Source organism: Primulina huaijiensis, unplaced genomic scaffold, assembly GCF_012295235.1.
Source record: "Primulina huaijiensis isolate GDHJ02 unplaced genomic scaffold, ASM1229523v2 scaffold40265, whole genome shotgun sequence".
Lineage (NCBI taxonomy): Eukaryota > Viridiplantae > Streptophyta > Magnoliopsida > Lamiales > Gesneriaceae > Primulina > Primulina huaijiensis.
Window position 1 is genome coordinate 28479 of NW_027359513.1, and position 21497 is coordinate 49975.

Below are 21497 nucleotides of genomic sequence, written 5' to 3' on the forward strand. Positions count from 1 at the left end.
CTAAATTTATTTTTATCTCTCGTTGCTATGTTTTTAATTATACGGTTTATTAAACTGGCGTTATTATTTTGCAGTACATGAATGGTTTGCAAAATGCTTCACTATTTTAATGTTTTCGTCCCAATTTTAGATATTTTGTAAAATCATTGTATTTTAACCAAAAGCATACATATCTTTTTTAAGAGGTGTTACAATGTAAATTGTTGTTGATCAAAATTAATTCACATGCCGTATGAAATAGACAGAGACAGGCTATGACACTATATATATATATATATTATTCATAGGTTCTTTTTGCTTCATAGCAATATGTATATGTCAGAGATGTCAATTTCATGGACGAGATCTTGTTGCCGCGATGTGGAAGTGTCATAGCCTGTCTCTGTCTATTTCATACGGCATGTGAATTAATTTTGGTTGCATATGTCGAAGAGGGATTGCAATTTATTCCACGATGTGACATTCGACTGAAATTTAGGAATTTATATCGTTTGTTTACATTTTGAAAATCAAACCAGCATTTTGTTTGTGTTAGGGATGTCAATTCGGATGGATTGAGTTGGATCGAGTTGAACAATATTATTATTCAAAAATTGTTAAACTCGAACTCAACCCGAACCCGAGCCAATCCGAAAACTCTCAATCCGAACCTAAACCCGAAGCAAACAGTATAACCTGATTTTGAATTTTTTATAATTTTTTTAAAAATAAAATTCAAACAAAAAATAATATCAATATTTTAATTTAAACATATAATAATAAAATCTCTCACATATATGTGATTTAAATTTGAAAGTCTAATTATAAAAAAATAAAGTATATTTATTAAATCAAATAAACAATTGTTTAAAAAATAAAAAATATTCAAAATAAATAATAAATTATGAAAATTTATTATATAAATATAAAATAAATATTTTTTCAGACATGCAATATATAAAAATGTAGGCAATATTTATTAATTATATTTTTTAAAAAATTTAAAATTTTCGGGTTAACCCGAACCCAACCCAACCCGATCATTTTTTTCGGGTCAACTATCGGGTCCGACCCGATCTGACCCGAACCCGAAAACCCAAACCTAATTTTTTCAGGTTGTACCGTGTCGAGTTGATGGGTCATAATTCTATAGCTTAGGAGGCTCATAACATAATTCTTTTTAAATAGGAGCAATGAAAATGTAACTATCTTTTTGTCGCGTTCACTCTCTGTTTCATATCAATTGCTAAAATAACATCAACTTTATACTAACAATTTTCTTCGTTTCATCAAAATAATATCATTCAACAAAAACACATTTAAATTAAATTATATTTTAAAAAATCATATATATATATATATATATATATATGTTAATATATGTTTACATTAATTTAATGGGGTTATTCAGGTCGAGCATAAGTAAAATTCTTTAAGACCCACTTCCATCTACATATCCGAAAATACTAACTCGAATACATATTTATTTAATCAAATAAAAAATTTACTTCATATATCTTTCATTTGGATCATATATCAGATTCTCATGTCATCACTAATTCTTTTTTTTTTTCCCGATCCGATAAAAATGGGCTTGGGATTCACACTTGCACAAAAGTGGCATGATCTGCGGTAATTATGTTTCCACTTTGGTCGTTATGACATCATTTTAACTTTGCTCTTCGACAAGCTCGTCACTACCCTAAGAAACAAAGACAAGTGAAATCTGAAGATACCCGAAGAAAAGTCTAGAGAAAGAAAGTATTAGAAAAGGTGAAGACCCTCCAAAACAAGGAGGCATCTGGCTTAGTGTGACAAGTCATGTTCTGCAGCCAGCTATATTATCGAAATCTTATCTATTTCTATATAAATTATTATCATTTTTTTCATTCCATGCAGATCAATAATTTGTTTGTTGTCTGAAGCAAAAGCACTCTTGAGATGCCGTAAATTGTGGGAAGAGGCTCTCGTGAAATTCTTCTTAAAAAATGGAAAAGATTCATTGAAGTATCCAGCATGGATAGACTTGAAAATATAGTGGATGGATTTGCGACTTATGTTAAATATATTTATGTTTAGGAATAAGTTACGAAATTCTTAAAATACCACTCATGTCTCAAAATTTCAAGTTCGAAAATCAATTATAACAAACTTCGTCAACTTAAAAAACCTGTTGAAAATAAAACAGGTGCAGCTCTTTGAGGAAAGAGGGCCGATTATTCTGAATTCAGAAAAGCTAACAATTGTTTTCACCTTATCCGATAAAATTTGTTCCGAGATAATATATTGCATTCTATTTTAATTTTATATGTTTCGTGTTGCTGATTAGGCCCTGAATCGGGCTAAATTCGGGTAAAAACCTTGGCCAACCCAACCCTTTTCCAGCCTGATTCCTAGGTGGGCACACGATTTTATTTATTTACGTGAAATAATTAAAGAAAAAGTAAGAACAATAAAAATGGGCAATAGTCAGTGTGGCATCAATCGGGCCCGGGAAGTGTTAAAGTTGAAGGCTTAGAGTGCTTGAAATTGTTTTGTGCTAAGAACATGCGTACTACTACGTTCTTTTATTCCCTCCCTCAAAAGCTTCTTCCCACCCACACCGTACACATAATATTTCTTTTAGATCATGGTTTTTAGTTAGAAAGTAGGCTTACTTATCCCCATTGAATATCATCTTATTAAACCACAATAGGTTGATTAGAAACGGACAACGACAGATCTCTCTATCGCTGAGTATTAGTAAAAATCGACAAAAGCCGTGAAATCATCACACACACACACACATATATGTGTGTATGTATAGTTTGTTGACAACATATGATGGTAATTGCATGATGGGTGATATTAAGTATTTTAGATATTTGTGAATATCTTGCTAACACTAGCCCTTTGAAATCGATTGCGAAGGGCATGCACGGAAACAGGCTGCAAAAGCAAGCGTGTTTGCTATGCTATTTTTATCGCAACCACGCCTGCCTATCTATTAACGTGACCAACCTACCACAAAGTTAGCAAGCCATGTATCGCGCGTTACACTTGGATAGTTATTATCTCGTATCCATTTCATTAATAAATGATTGATAATATAATGTTATATATACAACAAAATTTGTAGAACTATTATTACAAAACAAAATATTCAATACAAAAATTTTATTTATCAAAATATTTTTTTTATACTTTTAACATTATTTTTTTAAAAAAATAATAATTGTAAGAATATTGAAATAATCCATATTCACTCTTGTCAATTACAAATTATATTGTCGTTGATTTGGCAATCCAACAATATTTATACTGAAACACGCATATCTTCTTCTTCCGAAACTTTCAATCGGTAAATTAAAGGTTTCGAAATTTCGTACATGTCTCGATTTGATTTACTATAAACTTTGCTCTAATATGTTTTCTTCATCAATTAGTTCACTGATTTTTACGAAAGTTACTGTACTTTAGCGTTCGATATATTTTGCAACAAAATCAACTTGGGAAACATGTGCTTTACTACGAGGGCGATTTTTTTTGTCAAACAAATATAATTGCATANCCCAGAATAATCAACTCCCACTATTTTTACTCCTATCCTCTTATCGCGAGGCTCAAGCTTCACAATCTACAAACCTCTATAATCAAAATGTTACGTCCACTATTACTAGTCCACCTCTTCTTCTACCTCCACCTCCGCCCTTCCTCCGCCGAGGCCGGCATTCCATCCTCTTCCACCGTAAATGCCACCGACTATATCCGCACGAGCTGCCACACCACCCAATACCCCGACTTATGCTACACCTCACTAATCAGCTATGCCGATTCCGTGCAACAGAACCCAGCTCGCCTGGCTCGCGTTGCTATCGGCGTGAGCCTCTCCACAGCGAATCGCTTGGCCATTTACGTCCGTAACCTCACCAGCCGCGGGGACTACGGGCCCGACCCCCGCGCCGCAGCCGCGCTTCACGACTGCTTCAGCGTGTTCGGAGACGCGGTGGATCAGATGCGCGGGTCGCTGAATCAGATGCGCCGGCTTAAAGCGGCGGGCGAGGAGCTGGCTTTCGAGATGAGCAATGTGCAGACGTGGATGAGCGCGGCGCTGACGAATGAGGAGACGTGTACGGACGGATTCGAGGATGTGTCCGACGGGCCGATGAAGATGGACGTGTGCGATCGAGTGGTGAAGGTTAAGGAGGTGACGAGCAATGCACTGTGTCTGGTGAATAGTTTTATTGCTGATTCTAAGGTTATGGTCCCCTGATTAATTTTTGCTAATTAAGGATCATTTGCTACTCCATAGCTAATCAAACCAATATTGTCGCAATTGTTTTGTTTTGTTTTGTTGTGTTGTGTGTACTATATAAGTTTGTTTTATAAAATTTTTCAGTTGATCATATTCATGTTAACTTGCATATAAATTACGAAATGTTTAAATTTGGTAAGATTTCAAATATTTTTGCCTAAATTGTGTAAAATATCCTTTTCGTGTTAACTAAACTAACTTGTAAACATAATATGTTAATAATATAACACAAAAATTATTTTTATGAGATGGACTTTCAACTCGACCTATCCATCAAAATATTGTTTTTTTATTTCAATGGATCAATTCGTCTCACGATTATAAATACATGAGACCATACTTACTTATAATATAATGTTTTTTACAATAAGTTCAAAATGCTACATGTCATATTAATGCAAATTTTTGTAAAAATTTGCTTTTCATTATTAATCCATGCAAATTTTTGTAAAAATTTGCTTTTCATTATTAATCCAAATGTCTCGGTCTCTTTCCATCCCCTATATGGTCCTGATTTATCATGATCTGTTATATCCTTAATTAAATTTTTTTTTTATGAAATATGTTTTTCAATCATGCAATGTGCACATATTCAATTGAGGATCCCTGATCGAACTCAAGTACCAATTTCTGGTGGTAAGGATGATTCTAACAGAAATGCTACGTACTGATATTAAATCCGCGTGCCGATAGCACCTATGCCAATAGTGGAGTATCAAATTAAGAGATATATATGGAATGAGGACTATAGCCCATAATATATGAAGTCGTATCTGAAACTTGAGCCTGGACGACCCGGTAAGGCCCAAATCTTCGAGCATAGATCTTTTCAACTGTGTTTTAAAAAGAGATAGGCGAACGACTACCTTACCGCTTAGCGTCTAAAGGGTTTTTTTAAGCTGAAATCACATTAAACATTCATGAATATTATGTTTTTGTATTCTTATAAAATCTAAAATTGAAATAATAAATTAATAATATATAAATATTAATAAATTTTTATATATTAATCAACCACATCATATGTTTACTACAACCTTCATACCATAAAACTTAAACCTTTTCAACATTTTCCAACTTTTTTGTTGCTTGTTCTCGCTTTTGCTCTGTTTGGTGTTTAAGTTTTAAACTGGAGTCAAAGTTTTAATTTTATTATTTTGATTTTCTAAAACTTTAAATAGTTTAGTTTAAATAATTTGATACATGATTTCTCCATCATGTAGTTATCAAATGCATACTACTAGTGTTACTTATATTCATTAAGTTATAAAATTGTCCGACATTTACTTTTCAGGATCTAATCTCCAATTGACAAATTGGATAATCAAAGAGACCGAACAAGACAACAAAAAAATAAAATAAAAAAATAATTAGGACAAGTAAATAGCCAAGTTCGATACCTCTGCTTATATCATATCCAGTGTAACAACAATTGGTTTTGCCTACGTTCCTAGATTTGAGACACTTTTCCATGTGGAAAAGAAATTTTCTAGTTTTGATGCCCTTTTTGAGCTGGAAATCTAGATAAATTGCGTGCTAATCAGTGAATAAACTATGCCATAAACACCAAAAAGTAACGCTTTTAATTTTTTTCTAATATATGCTTTTAGCAATCTAGAATAATTTATATGATGATCATTAAGAATGAATTTATCACTAATATATTTTATTATTAGAGAAATAGCCGCCCTTGCTTTATTAAATGATATTTTTTTGGAATATATTTACGTTTTCGTTGACGTTAGCTTAAAATCAATGTTAGAGATTATGAATTTTTTTAAAGAAAAATTGTATTTCAAATACGTGAATGGTGGGTGAGAGTTAGTAATGTGGTTTCATTAATTATAATATATTTGTCACCAATGGCGGAGTCAAAATTTTAAATTTATTAAGATTAGAATTTTTTTAACAAACTAATGCATGACAATTAAAACCAAAAGTAAGATACATAATCATTGTACGTAGTATCAAAAAGCTTCTCGCTGGATCTCCAATATTTTCGCTATGAAACTCATAAAATTCAAGAACTTTGAAAATGTATTATTTTATATTATAATCATCCTGCAAGAAATTAATGAATATATAAAAAAAAAAAACAAAACAAAACAAAGTCGGGGAAAAACCATAACTAAAGTTGTTTAATCAATCTATTAAAATGAATAACTCAAGTTATTCTTAGCGATCTATTTTATCTCATTATAATCTAATTTAAACATCCAATTTTTATCCGTTATATGTATTATCACAATTTATATATATTATTTATTCAAGTCAAACTTGTTTTACTAACAAATTTTGATATAGTGGTGAGCTTTATTTATAATTTTTTAAAACATCATCTAACCATATCCAACTATATATATCACTTTTTTCTTTATATTTTATTTGTTCTCGTATCATTACAATTTAATAAATTAATAAGTTTAATTTTAATTTGTTTTAAAAAAAACTGCTTCGTTATTTAATTTTTTAGGAAATAGACTCATGACATGTGCCACGACTCACTAGTTATTTATTAAAATTAAACAATTTTACTAACTAACTTGAAGGGTGAATAAGCTTTTTTATGATCTTCAAAACATCATCTAACTATCCAACTATATATATCACATTTTTTGCGATTTATTTTCTTTCTTATAATTTCAATTTCAAAAATTAACAACTTTTATTTTAATTTTTTTTAGAAAAACTAATTTATTTTTTATTTTTCTTATATGAACGCACGGGATCCGTGACGGCGTGAGCCATAATCAGTTAGTTTCAATTATCGGAGAAAGGTGTACAAAATTAAATTATATTTTAAGTATCTTGACTTTATTACTTTCTAATCACACAAAAGTTTTCTGTTAGTTTTCCACTTCTAATTAATGATAAGTACTACTTTATTCGTCTAATCTTGAACAATACTTTGGTTGTTACGGTGAAATCAAAATCATATTTGTCATCTCAAATGTCACATATAAAGGATGTCCTAATCTTACACATGTAATGTAACGGTAATAGGCCATGGCATAGTATGAGCCTCGGCCCATACCCACACACCGTCACTCATAGAACTTGTTCAGCTCAGGTACTGGAGCTTTTACATTCCCATGATTAGAACCCAAAACTTTCTGAACTTATATAGATCTTGGTAGCAATCCTGATACCAATTGGGCTGGAGAAGTACTATGAGTGACGGTGCGTGGGTATGGGCCGAGGCCCATGCTATGCCATGGCCCATGACCGTTACAAAAAAAGGCTCATTTTATTGTAACGATCATGGGCCATGGCATAGCATGGGCCTCAACCCATACCCATGGACCATTACGCATAGGACTTATCCAGTCCAGACACTTGAGTTTTTACCTTTTCAGAATTAGAACCCGAGACTTTTTGGACTTATATAGATCTTGACAGCAATCCTGGTACCAGTTGAGTCCTATGCGTAATGGTGTATGAGTATGGGCCGAGACCCATGCTATGTCATGGCTCATTACCGTTACATGTAATCTTAAATTAAGCTCACTCGGAACTTGTCTAACCATTTATGCAAGTCAAGGATACATGTAATTAGGAAAATAAATGTCTGANGCTGTAAGTGTAGAGGAAAGCAAGCATGCATGACAATTATCTCCCCACTGACTCACCTCATGCGGATAATGTAAAAAAAAAGCCCACTTTAGATATTTTATTTTATGCGGATAACTACTGTAATGACCAGTCAAATTTAATAACTAATACATTGAGTATTACTGAAAACACATTATATATTTTTTTGAAAAAAAATAAATTTTCTTGAAAAAAATAGATCGATATTTTTATATTTTACTAAGAACCTAATTTTATTTCTTTTTACCGTATAAATGTAAAGATTTATAAAACTTTTTTTTTCATTTCACCCCGTTTATTTTAATCGTTAGTGGAAAATATTTGCTTTAGCAGGCGATTATCTTCTAAATTGTGCCTCGATCGGACATGGCATGAAAAATTTGACTACAATAGTTGTTTTCAAAACGATTTTGTCAAAAGTTAGTGTGACACCGTGTTAATTTTGTGAAATAGCCTTCTAACATAACTTGGTTCTTAAAAATATTATACTTTTTAATTAAAAGTCTTACTTTTCATTTTAAGTATGGATCAGATTGACTCGTCTCAGAAAAACAGATCTGTAAGATCGTCTCACAAAAAACATTCAAGATTTGAGTTATTTTCAATTTAATAAATATGATTTGCTAATAAACAATGCTAGTTTTTTTTTTCAAAATCTAAATTTTAAATCATATAATTAGAAATTTTAATATAATCATTACATTATACATACATTTTTAAAAATTATACATGTATACAATGAAAAAAATTAATATAGAATTTGTTTCAAAAATTTTAAATCGAAATAAACATACCACAAATAAATAAAATAAAAAAAAAGTCCGCCTGAGATTCTCATTACCAAAAAATTGATTCTCAATGTTGTAATTGAGCTATATGTATTTGTGGTCGTAAATCGTATAAGAAAAAATAAATAAATAAATTATTTGAGTATGCCAAATAAAGTTTGAGTTTTTTTCCTACTTCTGTTCAATGCTTTGGATATAAAATTGTCATTAAGAAGACTTTAACAAAATGCCCAAATCGATAGTTCTGACTAATCAAAATTCAAATGTTACTGAAAATTCAAACCAAAGACCAAATCCCATATATACACCAAAGTAGTTGATATATAATATATGCTGCGGAGCACATCTTCCCATACCAATTCACTTTATTTTAAAAATAAAATAAACTACAATTCATTTTTTATTCCTTACTGAGAAGACCTTAACACTTAAGTTTGCTCAAAGCAAAGACAATATTTCACTAGTCTATAATCATAATTAATATTAATATTTAAAAATAATAATTTCCATAAGTTGGGTCGGATCGAATATCCGTCTCACAAAATTCAAATAACATTTAAACCCAAAAGGTTAGATGCTATTTGGTTGAAATTTCGAGTTTCAATTTAATTGAACTCAAAAGATTTTAAGTAAAGTTTTACAGTAAATATTGATCGATTCGACGTGATTAATTTTGGATATGAACTTTGAAAGTTGATTTGATACGTAGAATATCTATACAATTGAAATGATTATGTCAAGATTGTGAAATAATGTAATTATCATTAGAACATTAGGAAAAAAGTAAATAAGGAAAAATGAAAGTACTATGATTATGTTTGGAATGTGTTTTTTTTAACATTTAACAAGTCATGTCATTCAAGTCTTTGTTTTTGAGTTTCAAGTTGAATAAATAAAATTTAAGCTCATAAATAATATAATATTCGGTTCGATTTAGTTCGTTCGCGCATCATAATTTTTCATTGAGACTCCAGTGTGAACTTCGAAAACCAATCTGATAAATTTCAATCAAAGACCAGTGATGTGAATTGCGGCGTTAAAAATCATTTCATAAATGTTATTTTGGACTTCCAATAATTAAAAAATATTGACAAAATCAAAACCCGAATGTCAATACATATCGTACCAAAACACAAAATAAACAAATTTATAGGATTATTTCCTTAAGAAAACAAAAAACATATGATTGATATATAATCTATGCTAAATATAAAGTTTATAATTTTATCAAAAGTAATTTGAATAAATTTAATGAAAATAATTATTTAATAATTTTTTTGTTCGTATCTCGAAACACTTGCATTTCTTCATTTACCATCTACAATGATATACTAACCATATAACTTTGAGTTGCAACTTGTAAAATAAAAAGGCATTCAAATATAATTTTACCTTAATTCTAGTAGTATATCTTTTATGAGATAGTCTCACGTATCTTTATCCATGAGACTGGTAATTCATGTCATATTTACAATAATAAATAATAATTTTAACAAACAAAATAATATTTTTTCATAAATGACCGTCTCACAAAATTTTTTTTATATAACTTCAGATCGATCCTATCTACAAAGTAGCCACCTTATTAGTTTAATTTTCAAAATAGAAAGAGAAAAGTAATTAAAGACTAAAATATTATTTTTTTAAAAATTAAAAATCAACTACGCGTTGTACATAGCCGAAGTACAACTCTTTCCGTCCCTATATATTCACAGCCTAAACCCCTTGTGATCAATCATCAAAGAGTTCATTAGCAAGTAATACACACTAAAAGAAAATTAAACCCATTGATTTTTCTGTTAGAAAATCTAAAAAAAATCCAATCATGTTGGCGTCCCTGAGTTCATTTGGGAAGCTGTTGAAGCTTGTTTCACTTGTATTTTTGTTGTATAACATGCCATGTAAAGCACAATTATCCACTACCTTTTACGCCACAACGTGCCCAAATGCGCTTACCACCATCCAAAATTCCATCCGACAAGCCGTATCCCGAGAACGTCGCATGGCGGCCTCGATCATTCGTCTACTTTTCCACGATTGCTTCGTCCAGGGCTGTGATGCATCGCTACTGCTCGACGAGACCTCTACCATTCAAAGTGAGAAGACTGCGTTCCCTAACGTTAATTCTGTGCGAGGCTTCGAAGTCATTGAAGCCGCAAAGAGTGCAGTTGAGGCTATATGCCCTGGAGTCGTTTCTTGTGCTGACGTACTCGCTGTAGCAGCCCGCGATTCATCAGTTCTCGTAAGTATTGTGTATACTAAAGTCTATATTTGTGTACGTTTAAATGAATGCTTAGATTGACATTCGATAACGTTGCCATATATAATGCAAATTCTGAGACACTGTTTATATAAATTAATTTAAAGGTTGGAGGTCCAACATGGGCGGTGAAACTTGGGAGAAGGGATTCAACAACAGCCAATCGTGCACAAGCAAACTCAGATCTTCCCGGCCCTTCTTCAAATCTTGACGTTCTTATATCAAGATTCGCAAATAAAGGACTTAATGAAAGAGACATGGTTGCCTTATCGGGTAATAATCAATCTTGCCATGCAAAAATATATAAATAGAGTTGAATACACAAAGATAATTGTAACGTCTCATATTCGACTACTGTCCCTAACTCGGCCAATGATGGTCACGGCCAATCGCTAAATATAACATAGAATATAATATGTTAAACACAACAAAGAATTTGAAAACATGTAAATCGATATCTATGTTACATATATCATGTCCATCATATATAGTGACTCACAAATCTCTCTCTATATATATACAGGATCTCATACAATAGGTCAAGCCCAATGTGTGACGTTCCGAGCTCGTATCTACAGCAACGGAACCGAGCGCATAGATGCCGGCTTCGCCAGCACACGTAGACGGGGATGCCCACAAAGTGGCGGTGACACTAACTTGGCACCGCTCGATTTGGTGACGCCGGTTTCCTTTGATAATAACTACTTCAAGAATTTGATACAACTAAAAGGACTTCTCCACTCGGATCAAGTTCTTTTCAATAACGGATCTGCAGACAGTATCGTATCTGAATACAGCAGGAATCCTCAAACATTTAACGCTGATTTTGCAAGTGCCATGGTCAAAATGAGTGATATTTCCCCGCTTCTCGGGACAAATGGAATCATCCGAAAGGTATGTAGGTCGATCAACTAAGTTATTCGCATTGGGTTTTCGTCTGATTTGAACTTCTATTCTCTATATATATATATATATATCATATTTAAAGCATGTTGGGAAGGCAAGCACCACTTTGTAGCGGAAATCAAAATAATTGGATCGATCAATAGAAATTATATATCCCAAATTGTACCCTGGATTTTCATACTTTCCTTTGTATCCAAGCTCTCAAATGTATAGTTGTGGAGTATAAGTTTCTTCACGTGTAAGTGTAAAATGAATAAGAGGTTGCTGCTCATTTGTAATTAAAATAACTTCGTGTTCCTTTTTTAATCCTTTTTAACGTAATTTTCTTGAATGAAACGATGGTTTTATACTGATTAATTTAATTAAATTAATTAAAATAGTTGATTTTGACCTACAACAATGATTAGCCGTCATTTTCAATATTTTTATTTTTAAAAATAAAAATCTTGGGAATAGACATTGACGTGATTTCTAGCTTTATTTCAATATTGACAAATTTAATTTTATGCCGTGATGGTACGTACCATCTATATATATCTCCATAGAGGGACACACACACACACACATATATTTTGTTACTCTCAACATAGGATAGAAATGTAATAAAAAAATTTTGGAGATATTATTGAAAATTTCTCATCACTTTAAAAAAAAAACGAAAATGAATTCATGCACTCAATGTTCTATATATAAAATTACATCTTGATAAAATGAAAGACAAACTTATATGTGGAAAACAAATTTGCATGATCGAATACTTATAGCTGACTAGTCTGTGTCCATTATAATTTGTAAAAAAATCTTGTATATGAATGATGTGATGCAATCGAACTCTTAATTGTGTGACCTTTAAATACCACTTGAATTCTAAATTACAATTCTTGTCATATATATTTGTGATTTAAGTTTTTTATATTATCAAATTTAAGTTTTACTTCTATATCAATCGATTTAGTCTTTTTTAGAGGGTTGAAATTTGACATTATAGATGACAAAAAGAAATTAAAATTGTCAAAAATAAAAATAATAGACTTAAGTTGAAATTTGACAATATAAATAACTAAAATCGAAAAATATAACATAAAAAAAACACAATTTTCCCTCACAATAACTAATTTAGGTTATTAATTTAAAACTTTCGGGAATTAACTAACGGAATTGGACAATGATGACTGATAGTTTATTGCATTTCGATCCTAAAAAATTAAATTAATTGGGTAGTTTGTATTACATTGAAAGAGAAAGATTTCTAAAGTGAAATACAAAAATTTTGAGATTAATAATTTAATGCTCAGATTTGTTCAATCATACCTCGGTGTATGTAGTTATATTTCACCATTTGTATAAAATATTATCATTTTTAATTAGTAGGTGAATAACACATATTCACCACGATCAAAAATAATCATCTTCTAAAAGATGTTGTTTAGGACCGTTAAGACGCTAGGCAGACGGCCTACATAATATAATACTAGTTACTTTGCACACGTTATACGTGTGTGTATAGTCTTTTTTTTATATTATCGATGGACTAAAGTGAAATTCGACAAATTATGGAAAAACTAAATTGATATTTGAATTGTTGAGATAAAAAAAATAAAAATAAAAGTGTGTGTTGAAATTTTAAAAAAACAAACAAACAAAAGTGTAATATTAGTATCATATAAAGGTAAAGTTGGAAGAAAAAATTGGTGTCATTCCTAGGTGGTTACTATCAAGTCCTCAACTTTAATAAAATATAATAGATATATAATTATTTTAAAACTATTTTAAAAAGATTATTCAATATATTTTTCAATTAAAGTGTATCGAGCAAAGAAAATATGTCATTGATTTTAAATTTAAATTTGATATAAAAAAATTATTGTATAAATATGAAGATAAAAAAAAAGAATTGTATATTAAGGTAAAAAAAAAAGGGGCCTAGGCGAAACACTACATAATTTAACGTAAGATGCCATATTTTGGATTTGATATTATACGATACTCAAAGCTCAAAAAATTAAAAGAATAAAATGAATTTTTTTTTAAATTTAAACCATATTTATTCATTTCAGAGCAACCTTTTTTCCCCTTCTTTTTAAACTTTATTATTATCTACCGTACCATCTTTTGTTTGTCATGCCCAAACAAACAGGAAAATTCACATTTTCCAATGCACTTTCTTTTTTAATGTTACAAAGGCAACCACGCCAAATTCAAAGTAAAAGCGAAAGCAGAGTGAAACCAAAAATAAATTTGTTAGGAATGCAATCAATCAATATTATTTATTACTTTCAAATTTCAGGCCATATGTTATTAATTATTAAAGAAAGAAAAAGAGGGATGAAGATAATTTAAACCAATGTTTTTATAATTGTACCGTAATTGAATCGGTCAACTCTAAACTGGCTGTTTAATCGGTCGGAGTAAACATTGTTATAATATAAAATAATAATATATTTAAAAGGTGTATGTAAATAATAAAATATATTTTTTAATGTTTAAAAGATAAAAAAATTCTAATATTAATAAAATAATAACCTTAACAATGTTGAAATCCAACTAATCATATAAATAACAGAAAAATAAATTCAAAAAATTGTGAATCGGTCCAACGAGTTTTTGACCGGTTCAACATCAGTTTAACTGGATGTTGATCGTTTTCAATCGGTTTAACAGGTAAATCGATTTTTTGAAGATATCTAGATTGAACCCGTAACTGATTCCCAATTGAACAGACCGATTCTGAAAACACTTATTTAAACTAGTGAACTCTTATCTTGGGTTTAGCGTATGTTAATGTCAATATATGAGAATGCATTAAGTATTTATAGACAAGAAATTTCATATGTTAGTGAAATAAATTGATGTGTACTAAAAATATATTGCAGTATATACATGCGCAAAAAGTATGGCCTAGTCATAGTATAACAAAGTGCAATAAAATATTAATAACTTTTTTTATGATAATAAAATTCTCAGCCCCTATCATTTGTGATACGCTAAGGCTGCGTTTGGTTTAGAGGATAAAATAATAAAATGATCAAGAGAGAAATGATAAAAAAAAAATGATTGAAGTAGAAATATAATATATAATGATAAAATAATATTATGTTTGGTATGATGGGATAATTAATAATTTTTTGATGAATTGACAACATTGTCTTTCCATTTTTGCGTCGGCGGTCGGCCTTTGGCGAGGGTTGCCGGTGGGCAGTCGGTGGAAGGAAGTGGTGGTGAGTTTGGATTTAAGAGAAGGATAAAATTGAAAAAATAAGATGGATTAAGAGTGAGATAAATAATCATAAGGAGTGAAGATGTATTATTTTAACCTACCTAAGTAAATCTCAAACAAACCATACTTAATAAACACTATGTGAAACGTAACTCGAAAAAACGTTGATAAGAAAAAAATCGAATTTTTAATAATTAATCAAACATTTAATTTATTCCTTATAAGTAAAATTCAGAATAAAAGCCAAACAGACAAAACCAAATTATCCCAAAAAAATTTAATATCAATAACACCTCTGAATAATGACAAGAAATCAATATATTTAAAACAAGTAATTGTATAAAATAGGAAGATGATCAATCTTTATCTGAAAGAGAATATATGAATTAAAAAAATCATTTTGTTTGCCTCTCATCAATACCACTCCATTAAATTTACAACACAGGTTACAACAAAGCACCGCTGGCTCTCACCATCCTAAATCAGAATTAACTTAAACTACAAGGACTACAACGAAATGAAAAAAAAAGAACCCAAACCAACAAATTATCACTTATCCCCCAAACCTATTCAGCTTACTTCAATCAAGCCCCTACTGGCGCTGCTACAGCCGGTTTCACCTTCGGCGGCCTGCCACGGCCCCGCGGCTCTCCTCCTGTAGTGGAGAGAGCAGGGATACCGGTAGTCACCTGCTCCGCCGCAGCCTTCGGCGGCCTGCCACGGGACCGTGGCTCTCCTCCAGTTGCAGAGGTAGTGGGGGTATCGGTAGGGACCTGCTCCGCCGCAGCCTTCGGCGGCCTCCCGCGTTTTTTCCCCGACATTGAATTTGTTGCAGAAGCTGGATTTCGTTTGGGAAGTGGCGGATGATCGGAAGTATCACGGGATTTGGGGGGGCGTCCCCGGGGACGCGGCGGTGGTAGGACAGTTCCCGGAGGAAGCGGAGCCTTTGGTTTCGGGGGACGCCCGCGACCGCGGCGAGGTGGCGAATTGGGGTCGGGTTTAAGGTAGTTGTTCTTGAAAAACACGACCTGGCCTGAAGATTTCATCCTGTTGAGATGGTGCGTGAGGAGAGTGGAGTAAGCGGGTGGGAGGTTTCCGTAGGTGGATTCTATGTGCTTCGAGATCGAAGTTTTGTTCGAGCCGTTCTTCTCGTTCAGTTCTTCGATAGCTGTTAAGATCATCTGCAAAATAATTCCACGGTCTTTGAAGAAATACTCGAGAGACGGAAGAGAACCAATCGTAAAACTAAAAGAAATTTGTGTCCGATACGAATAGTTTAATGGGAAAACGCATGTAAAATGAACTGTGAGAGTGGAAGGAAGCTGAAAAAAGTTACTTCTGAATTGCGGAAAACGCGATCTGTAAAATGTAATTTCAGTAGCTTTCAAGCTGGTCGATAAATATTAACTGGGAGCAATTTAAAGGAGCTAAAATTTGAAATTTGGAGTTAATATCCATTGTTGGAGTAATAAAATTTATCAGAAAACGAAGAATGAAAAAATTGTGGGCCGGAAATCACAAATTCCAACGATATTTTGAAGAAAATTCAGGTTTACAAAAATCATACCTCTGGATACTGAGGCAGCGTGGGCGGAAAAACTTGAGTCGGAGGCTGAGGCTGAGCTGCGAATTGGGGATTGAAACTTTGCTGTTCTTCAGCCGCCATACTCACAGAAGAAACCTCAAAAATTCCAGTAAAATTCAAGCTTTATAGTTTGAGAAAAAAGGGAAGTTGGAGCAAGAAATAGTCCCCACCGGACGGAAGGGAACTGTAGGAAAGTGAAGAAATTGGGTTAAAACATCGGCTGTAGGAAGGGATTTAAAAGGGGGCGAATAGATCGGAGCTAGATCGAGAACTGAGTGACATCCAACGGCTAGGGATTCGCTTCTGGGTTCTCATCTAAGGGTTCAATTTGTTCATCGACGTTGTCACGTGGATCGTTGACGTGGCTGTGCTATTTCTTATCTTTTTTAAAATTTTATATGTGCAGTTACTTGTTTGCCCTCCCATTTTGAATTTTGGATATTATATAACCTGCTTTTTCATCTCCACTATTTGGCCTCACCACAAGTTCAACCTAGCTCAAAGTACTAAAATTAAATCAGTTTGATCCCAAACAAAAATAAATCATTTAGATCTTGTGATAAATTTTTTGCGAAAGAAATTTCAAATTAAAAAAGAAAAGAAAAGAAAAATTGATTGTCATCCACTCGAACTAATTGAGTCGACTACTAACTCATGTTATACACTACCCGAACCAAATAATTTCAAATACAAGATGTGGGATGAATGAAAGAATATTGATGATAACAAAATATAATAGGTCAGGAATTTGATTAATTTATGCATAAAAGCGACTATCAATTTATCATAATTCAAATCTAATCACTTGCATTGTACTAAAAGAATAAATAGATATGTAGATGTTTACCAAAGTAAAGCAAGAGCATGTAAAACAAGTGCTGAAGATGCGCGTCACATATCTTCCTTACTCCTCCAAGGGGCGAGGAGCCAGCGAGCCAAATTATCCAAATGCGGTGATGTTGGTAGGCTCCGCGCTTTGAAGCTCACCACCGATGGTTGAGCATGGTTCCCACGCACTGTCTGGTTAACAGTTGATCGGATCTCGGTAGTTCACCCATCGGTGGTTATGGTATTTCAGACATGGTATGGATTTTCAATGATAGGATAAGATGAGAGAAGAAGCCGACAATTTGAGTAATAATTTTGGAAAGTCAAGCAAGCAAGGCACTTGACCAAACGTTACTCCCATAGTCCAACTAGAGAGAAAAAATACTTTCATCTGTACAGAAACAATACATTTCAAAGAATATTATCCAAAAAACAGAAGCTTAGTTTTGCATAGGTTGCTTTCCCTTCTTCGAATCTAACTTTTCACTCATGAATCGCAAAGTACTTGCAGTCGCTGTCACAGTTTGTGAACCTGTCGTCGAGCCGAAGGATTTTGAATTCGATTCACCAGAACTTCCTGTTTTGGAAGATGAAGTACCTGCCTTGTGAGGCTTTCTGTACCTGGAATCAGTGTACCCAGGTCTCAACGGATCCTCAAGAACAGTCGGTTTCCTTGATAATAATATGACTACGCGTCGCATGTCGGGACGTATATGTGGATCTGATTGGGTGCAGAGTAATCCGATCTGTATAAACATTGATATTTGATCTCTATCCGATGATGGTGCCATTGTAGGATCCACAATTTCAATGATCCGATTTTTCTTGTACAGTTTGTATGCCTGAAAATGTAGACAGCAAAAGTTTCCAAGACTATATCATGATTGCATTACATCAGCATCATTTTGAACAAAAGATCAAGTCCTCACCCATTCAAGCAAGCTTTGGGAATCAGGGTCTCGATTAAACGTGGAATTTTTCTGTCCGCTGATCAGCTCAAGAACCACAACACCAAAGCTGAAAACATCAGCTTTTACAGAGAGATTGCCATGCATGAGATACTCTGGTGCCATATAGCCACTGTCAACAAATTAATACTTTGGTTGGTTAATTTTTCCCAGTTGCCACCAAATGGAATGAACTTGGATGTTATCACCACATACTAATCAGGGTTTTGGATGGTTAAATTTGACGAGTGTCTCAAAAGTGTTCCAGAAATAATATAGCGACCATTTAAGAAACAATTAGCATCCATTTTTTCAAAGTTTTCAGATTTTCTACCTCTTGTTTTAGAGATTTGGCAGCTTGGTGATGTTGGTTAATGGGAAAACTATAAATCTGCATAACCTACATATCCAACATAAATAAAAAAAAAACAACTAATTCTCAAGATAAATCATTAAATCCTAAATTTAGTTTTAAATTTCATAAAAGACCTTTTCAATCTTTTTCACTAGACAGAAAAACTACATTAACAGAGAAACCATTGTCTTTTTTACGGTGTGGAGACTTACTTGGTACCAGCTACACGAGTGTTGATATGTGTTTGATCTTCGGGATAGAGACGTGCAAGGCCAAAATCAGCAATCTTCGGTTCCCATTTTTCATCGAGCAGAATATTGCTAGCTTTGATATCTCGGTGTATGATGCAACAGTGAGCATCCTCATGAAGGTAAAGCAAGCCTTTTGCAATGCCTGTTATCATGTCACGCCTTCGATCCCAATCAAGTACTTCTTGTCCGTGAGACTCTAAATCGTTATTACAACACATTAATACTTGAAACAGCATTTGTAAGAGGCGGGTAAATTTTGTTTTGATACTGTACACATCTACAAATACAGCTAATCAGCAGAAGAAAATGGAATCGTTTGGGCAGTATTCTAGTTCGACCTATTCAAACGACTAATTCTTCGCACATAAGGTTCAAATAAGAATCCCAACCGAAGAGGAAATCAAACAATTTCTAATAGACTAAGAGTACATGGACACTGCATGCCTACATTAAAGTTATCGGTAATCTTTGACCTCGAATTAAAACAATTTCTCTAAGAATTTCAACTTAAATCCTCATTTACATCTTGCTAAATGTGTTGTTTGTATACATGAAATATAAACGCCTAGGTAATCCAAAAGAGGGCAGAGTAAACATTTGAATGACCCTTACCTTTCCTAATACTAGAATCAATGCTAAGATCGAATGCTTGAAACCAACAATTCCACCGTCGGCTAAAATATTGGCCAACATAGTCGAATAATTCGTTAAACTTCATTCTCTGAACAAATATTGATAATCAAAGATCCAAATGTTGATACAAAACGCATAATTAACTAAAAGTACTTACTGAACAAAAGTTTGTCAAGGCTCTCATTAGCAACATATTCATAAACAAGAAGCTTTTCTGCACCCTTCACACAGAAACCCAACAGGTTCACCACATTCCTGTGCTGCACAAGGGCCAACAAGTTTGCCTCATTTTCAAACTCTTTCTTCCCCTGACTCGACCTCTGTGACAGCTTCTTTACAGCTATCACTCTCCCATCAGCCAATTTACCCTAAAAAATATCAAATATCAAAAACCCAAAATCATATCTTGATTCGAAGTTCACACCCATTCCTAATGTATTTTTTTAAAAAAATAGATCCACGCTTTTCATTCATATAAAGGAACCTATGGCTCAATCTTGGGATCTAATTTTACCTTGAATACCGGGCCAAATCCCCCTTCCCCAAGCTTGTGATCAGGATGAAAATTGTTGGTTGCTTTTGAAAGGGTTTCAAAAGAGAACTGCTTGTGTGCTTGTGCTGCAATTTCCTCCAAGTCCGCTCCGTTTTGATCTTTTGAATAGATCAAACAGTAACGAAAAACACACACAACGCCATTAAATTTTAATGACCAGAAAACAAAAATCAAACGACTGCGTATTTACAATTCACCAAAAAAGAAACCTTTTCTTGCCAGTGCTGTGAAGGGATTCACCAGTTTCTGAAGGAAGCGTTTGGATTTAGTCATCGGATCCTACCATTTCATGAACAAGATTATTTACTTGATCCCCCCAACAACAAAAAAAGCTTTGCGATTTCTGTTGAATTTCCTTGAAAATCTGGTTTCCGGAAGACTATTATTCAATTGTTTATGTAATAAAGACAACTCTTTCAGATAAATACGCGTCCAATTGATTTGTTCTAAGTTCTAACATCTGAGATTTTTCCCAGGCAAGCTAACGAGTTGACTTTTAAGCCCACAAATATTATTTATCCATGTTTACGGTTGGTAAATGTATTTATTCAATTTAGGCGATTTATTTATCTGCCCAATACGAGATAAGAATAAGAGATCTCAAAAGCGAAGTAAATTTGACCAATAAACTTTTTGTGATTTCCCCTACTGAGAACAGCCAACGTAAAAATAAAAAAAAGAAATTCACCAATAATACTACTATTTAAAAAAAAAAACAAAAAGTTTAATGAATAATAAGCTTACGAATGATATTTAAAAATTCAAATAAATTTTAGAATTTTTTATTTAAAAAAACAACAAATCTCTTTCTTTCATTCTTCTGCCTCCCTCTCAGTTGAGGAGAATATCATGTTATTCATATATCGTCATGCACCAGCATTTTTTGGCCCTTAGACCATCTACAAACACAAAATCTATTTTGGTGCAAATGTTACACTAAAATAGTGCGATTTCTGTACCAAATATAACATTCATCTCCAACTCATTTATTTCAAATCTTACGCCAAAAAAAATATTTTCAAAATATTCCTTTTATTTTACATATACTAATTATTATATTTTATTTAATATATTTTTAATTACGACTAATGTTTTATTATTAATAAATTTATATGAATTATTATATTTTATTTAATGTATTATTATATCAATTTTTTGTATTTGTATTAAATTATATTAATTATAAATCATTAAATCAAATAAGTTTTTAAATATTAATAATTAACATAAATAAGTAAATATTTTAAAAATCAACAATTATTATTTTTTAATTTTTATGATTAAATATCTAATTATTAAAATAATAAAAT

General features: G+C 32.4%; 4 protein-coding genes across 4 annotated transcripts; 2 read left to right on the forward strand and 2 right to left on the reverse strand.

Moving 5' to 3' along the window:
- The first annotated feature begins 3535 nt into the window (after window positions 1-3535).
- On the forward strand, window positions 3536-4342 carry LOC140969180 (21 kDa protein-like). Its single transcript, XM_073430452.1, has one exon. The coding sequence runs from the start codon at window positions 3617-3619 to the stop codon at window positions 4229-4231; it is 615 nt and encodes a 204-aa protein (XP_073286553.1). The 5' UTR covers window positions 3536-3616; the 3' UTR covers window positions 4232-4342.
- A 6053-nt stretch (window positions 4343-10395) lies between these two features.
- On the forward strand, window positions 10396-12115 carry LOC140969178 (lignin-forming anionic peroxidase-like). Its single transcript, XM_073430450.1, has 3 exons — window positions 10396-10894; window positions 11020-11185; window positions 11436-12115. Exons 1-3 carry the CDS (start codon window positions 10478-10480, stop codon window positions 11825-11827), a joined length of 975 nt encoding a protein of 324 aa, XP_073286551.1. The 5' UTR covers window positions 10396-10477; the 3' UTR covers window positions 11828-12115.
- Window positions 12116-15433: 3318 nt separating this feature from the next.
- LOC140969168 (uncharacterized) lies at window positions 15434-17013 on the reverse strand. Its single transcript, XM_073430437.1, has 2 exons — window positions 16603-17013; window positions 15434-16216 (listed from the first exon to the last, which is right to left on the reverse strand). The coding sequence occupies exons 1-2, from the start codon at window positions 16699-16701 to the stop codon at window positions 15620-15622; spliced, it is 696 nt and encodes a 231-aa protein (XP_073286538.1). The 5' UTR covers window positions 16702-17013; the 3' UTR covers window positions 15434-15619.
- A 724-nt stretch (window positions 17014-17737) lies between these two features.
- On the reverse strand, window positions 17738-20689 carry LOC140969184 (cysteine-rich receptor-like protein kinase 43). The gene is made up of 6 exons (XM_073430457.1): window positions 20397-20689; window positions 20149-20285; window positions 19792-20002; window positions 18963-19197; window positions 18378-18528; window positions 17738-18290 (listed from the first exon to the last, which is right to left on the reverse strand). The coding sequence occupies exons 1-6, from the start codon at window positions 20458-20460 to the stop codon at window positions 17889-17891; spliced, it is 1200 nt and encodes a 399-aa protein (XP_073286558.1). The 5' UTR covers window positions 20461-20689; the 3' UTR covers window positions 17738-17888.
- Window positions 20690-21497: the final 808 nt, after the last annotated feature.

Coding starts and splice junctions, on each gene's coding strand:
- LOC140969180 (XM_073430452.1), top strand. CDS start 3,617: ATGTTACGTCCACTATTACTAGTCCACCTCTTCTTCTACCTCCACCTC.
- LOC140969178 (XM_073430450.1), top strand. CDS start 10,478: ATGTTGGCGTCCCTGAGTTCATTTGGGAAGCTGTTGAAGCTTGTTTCA. Junction 10,895..11,019: donor CCCGCGATTCATCAGTTCTC/GTAAGTATTGTG, acceptor ATTAATTTAAAG/GTTGGAGGTCCAACATGGGC. Junction 11,186..11,435: donor AGACATGGTTGCCTTATCGG/GTAATAATCAAT, acceptor ATATATATACAG/GATCTCATACAATAGGTCAA.
- LOC140969168 (XM_073430437.1), bottom strand. CDS start 16,701: ATGGCGGCTGAAGAACAGCAAAGTTTCAATCCCCAATTCGCAGCTCAG. Junction 16,217..16,602: donor CGCTGCCTCAGTATCCAGAG/GTATGATTTTTG, acceptor ATTATTTTGCAG/ATGATCTTAACAGCTATCGA.
- LOC140969184 (XM_073430457.1), bottom strand. CDS start 20,460: ATGACTAAATCCAAACGCTTCCTTCAGAAACTGGTGAATCCCTTCACA. Junction 19,198..19,791: donor CCTTGACAAACTTTTGTTCA/GTAAGTACTTTT, acceptor ATAACGATTTAG/AGTCTCACGGACAAGAAGTA. Junction 18,291..18,377: donor CCCAAAGCTTGCTTGAATGG/GTGAGGACTTGA, acceptor CTACATTTTCAG/GCATACAAACTGTACAAGAA.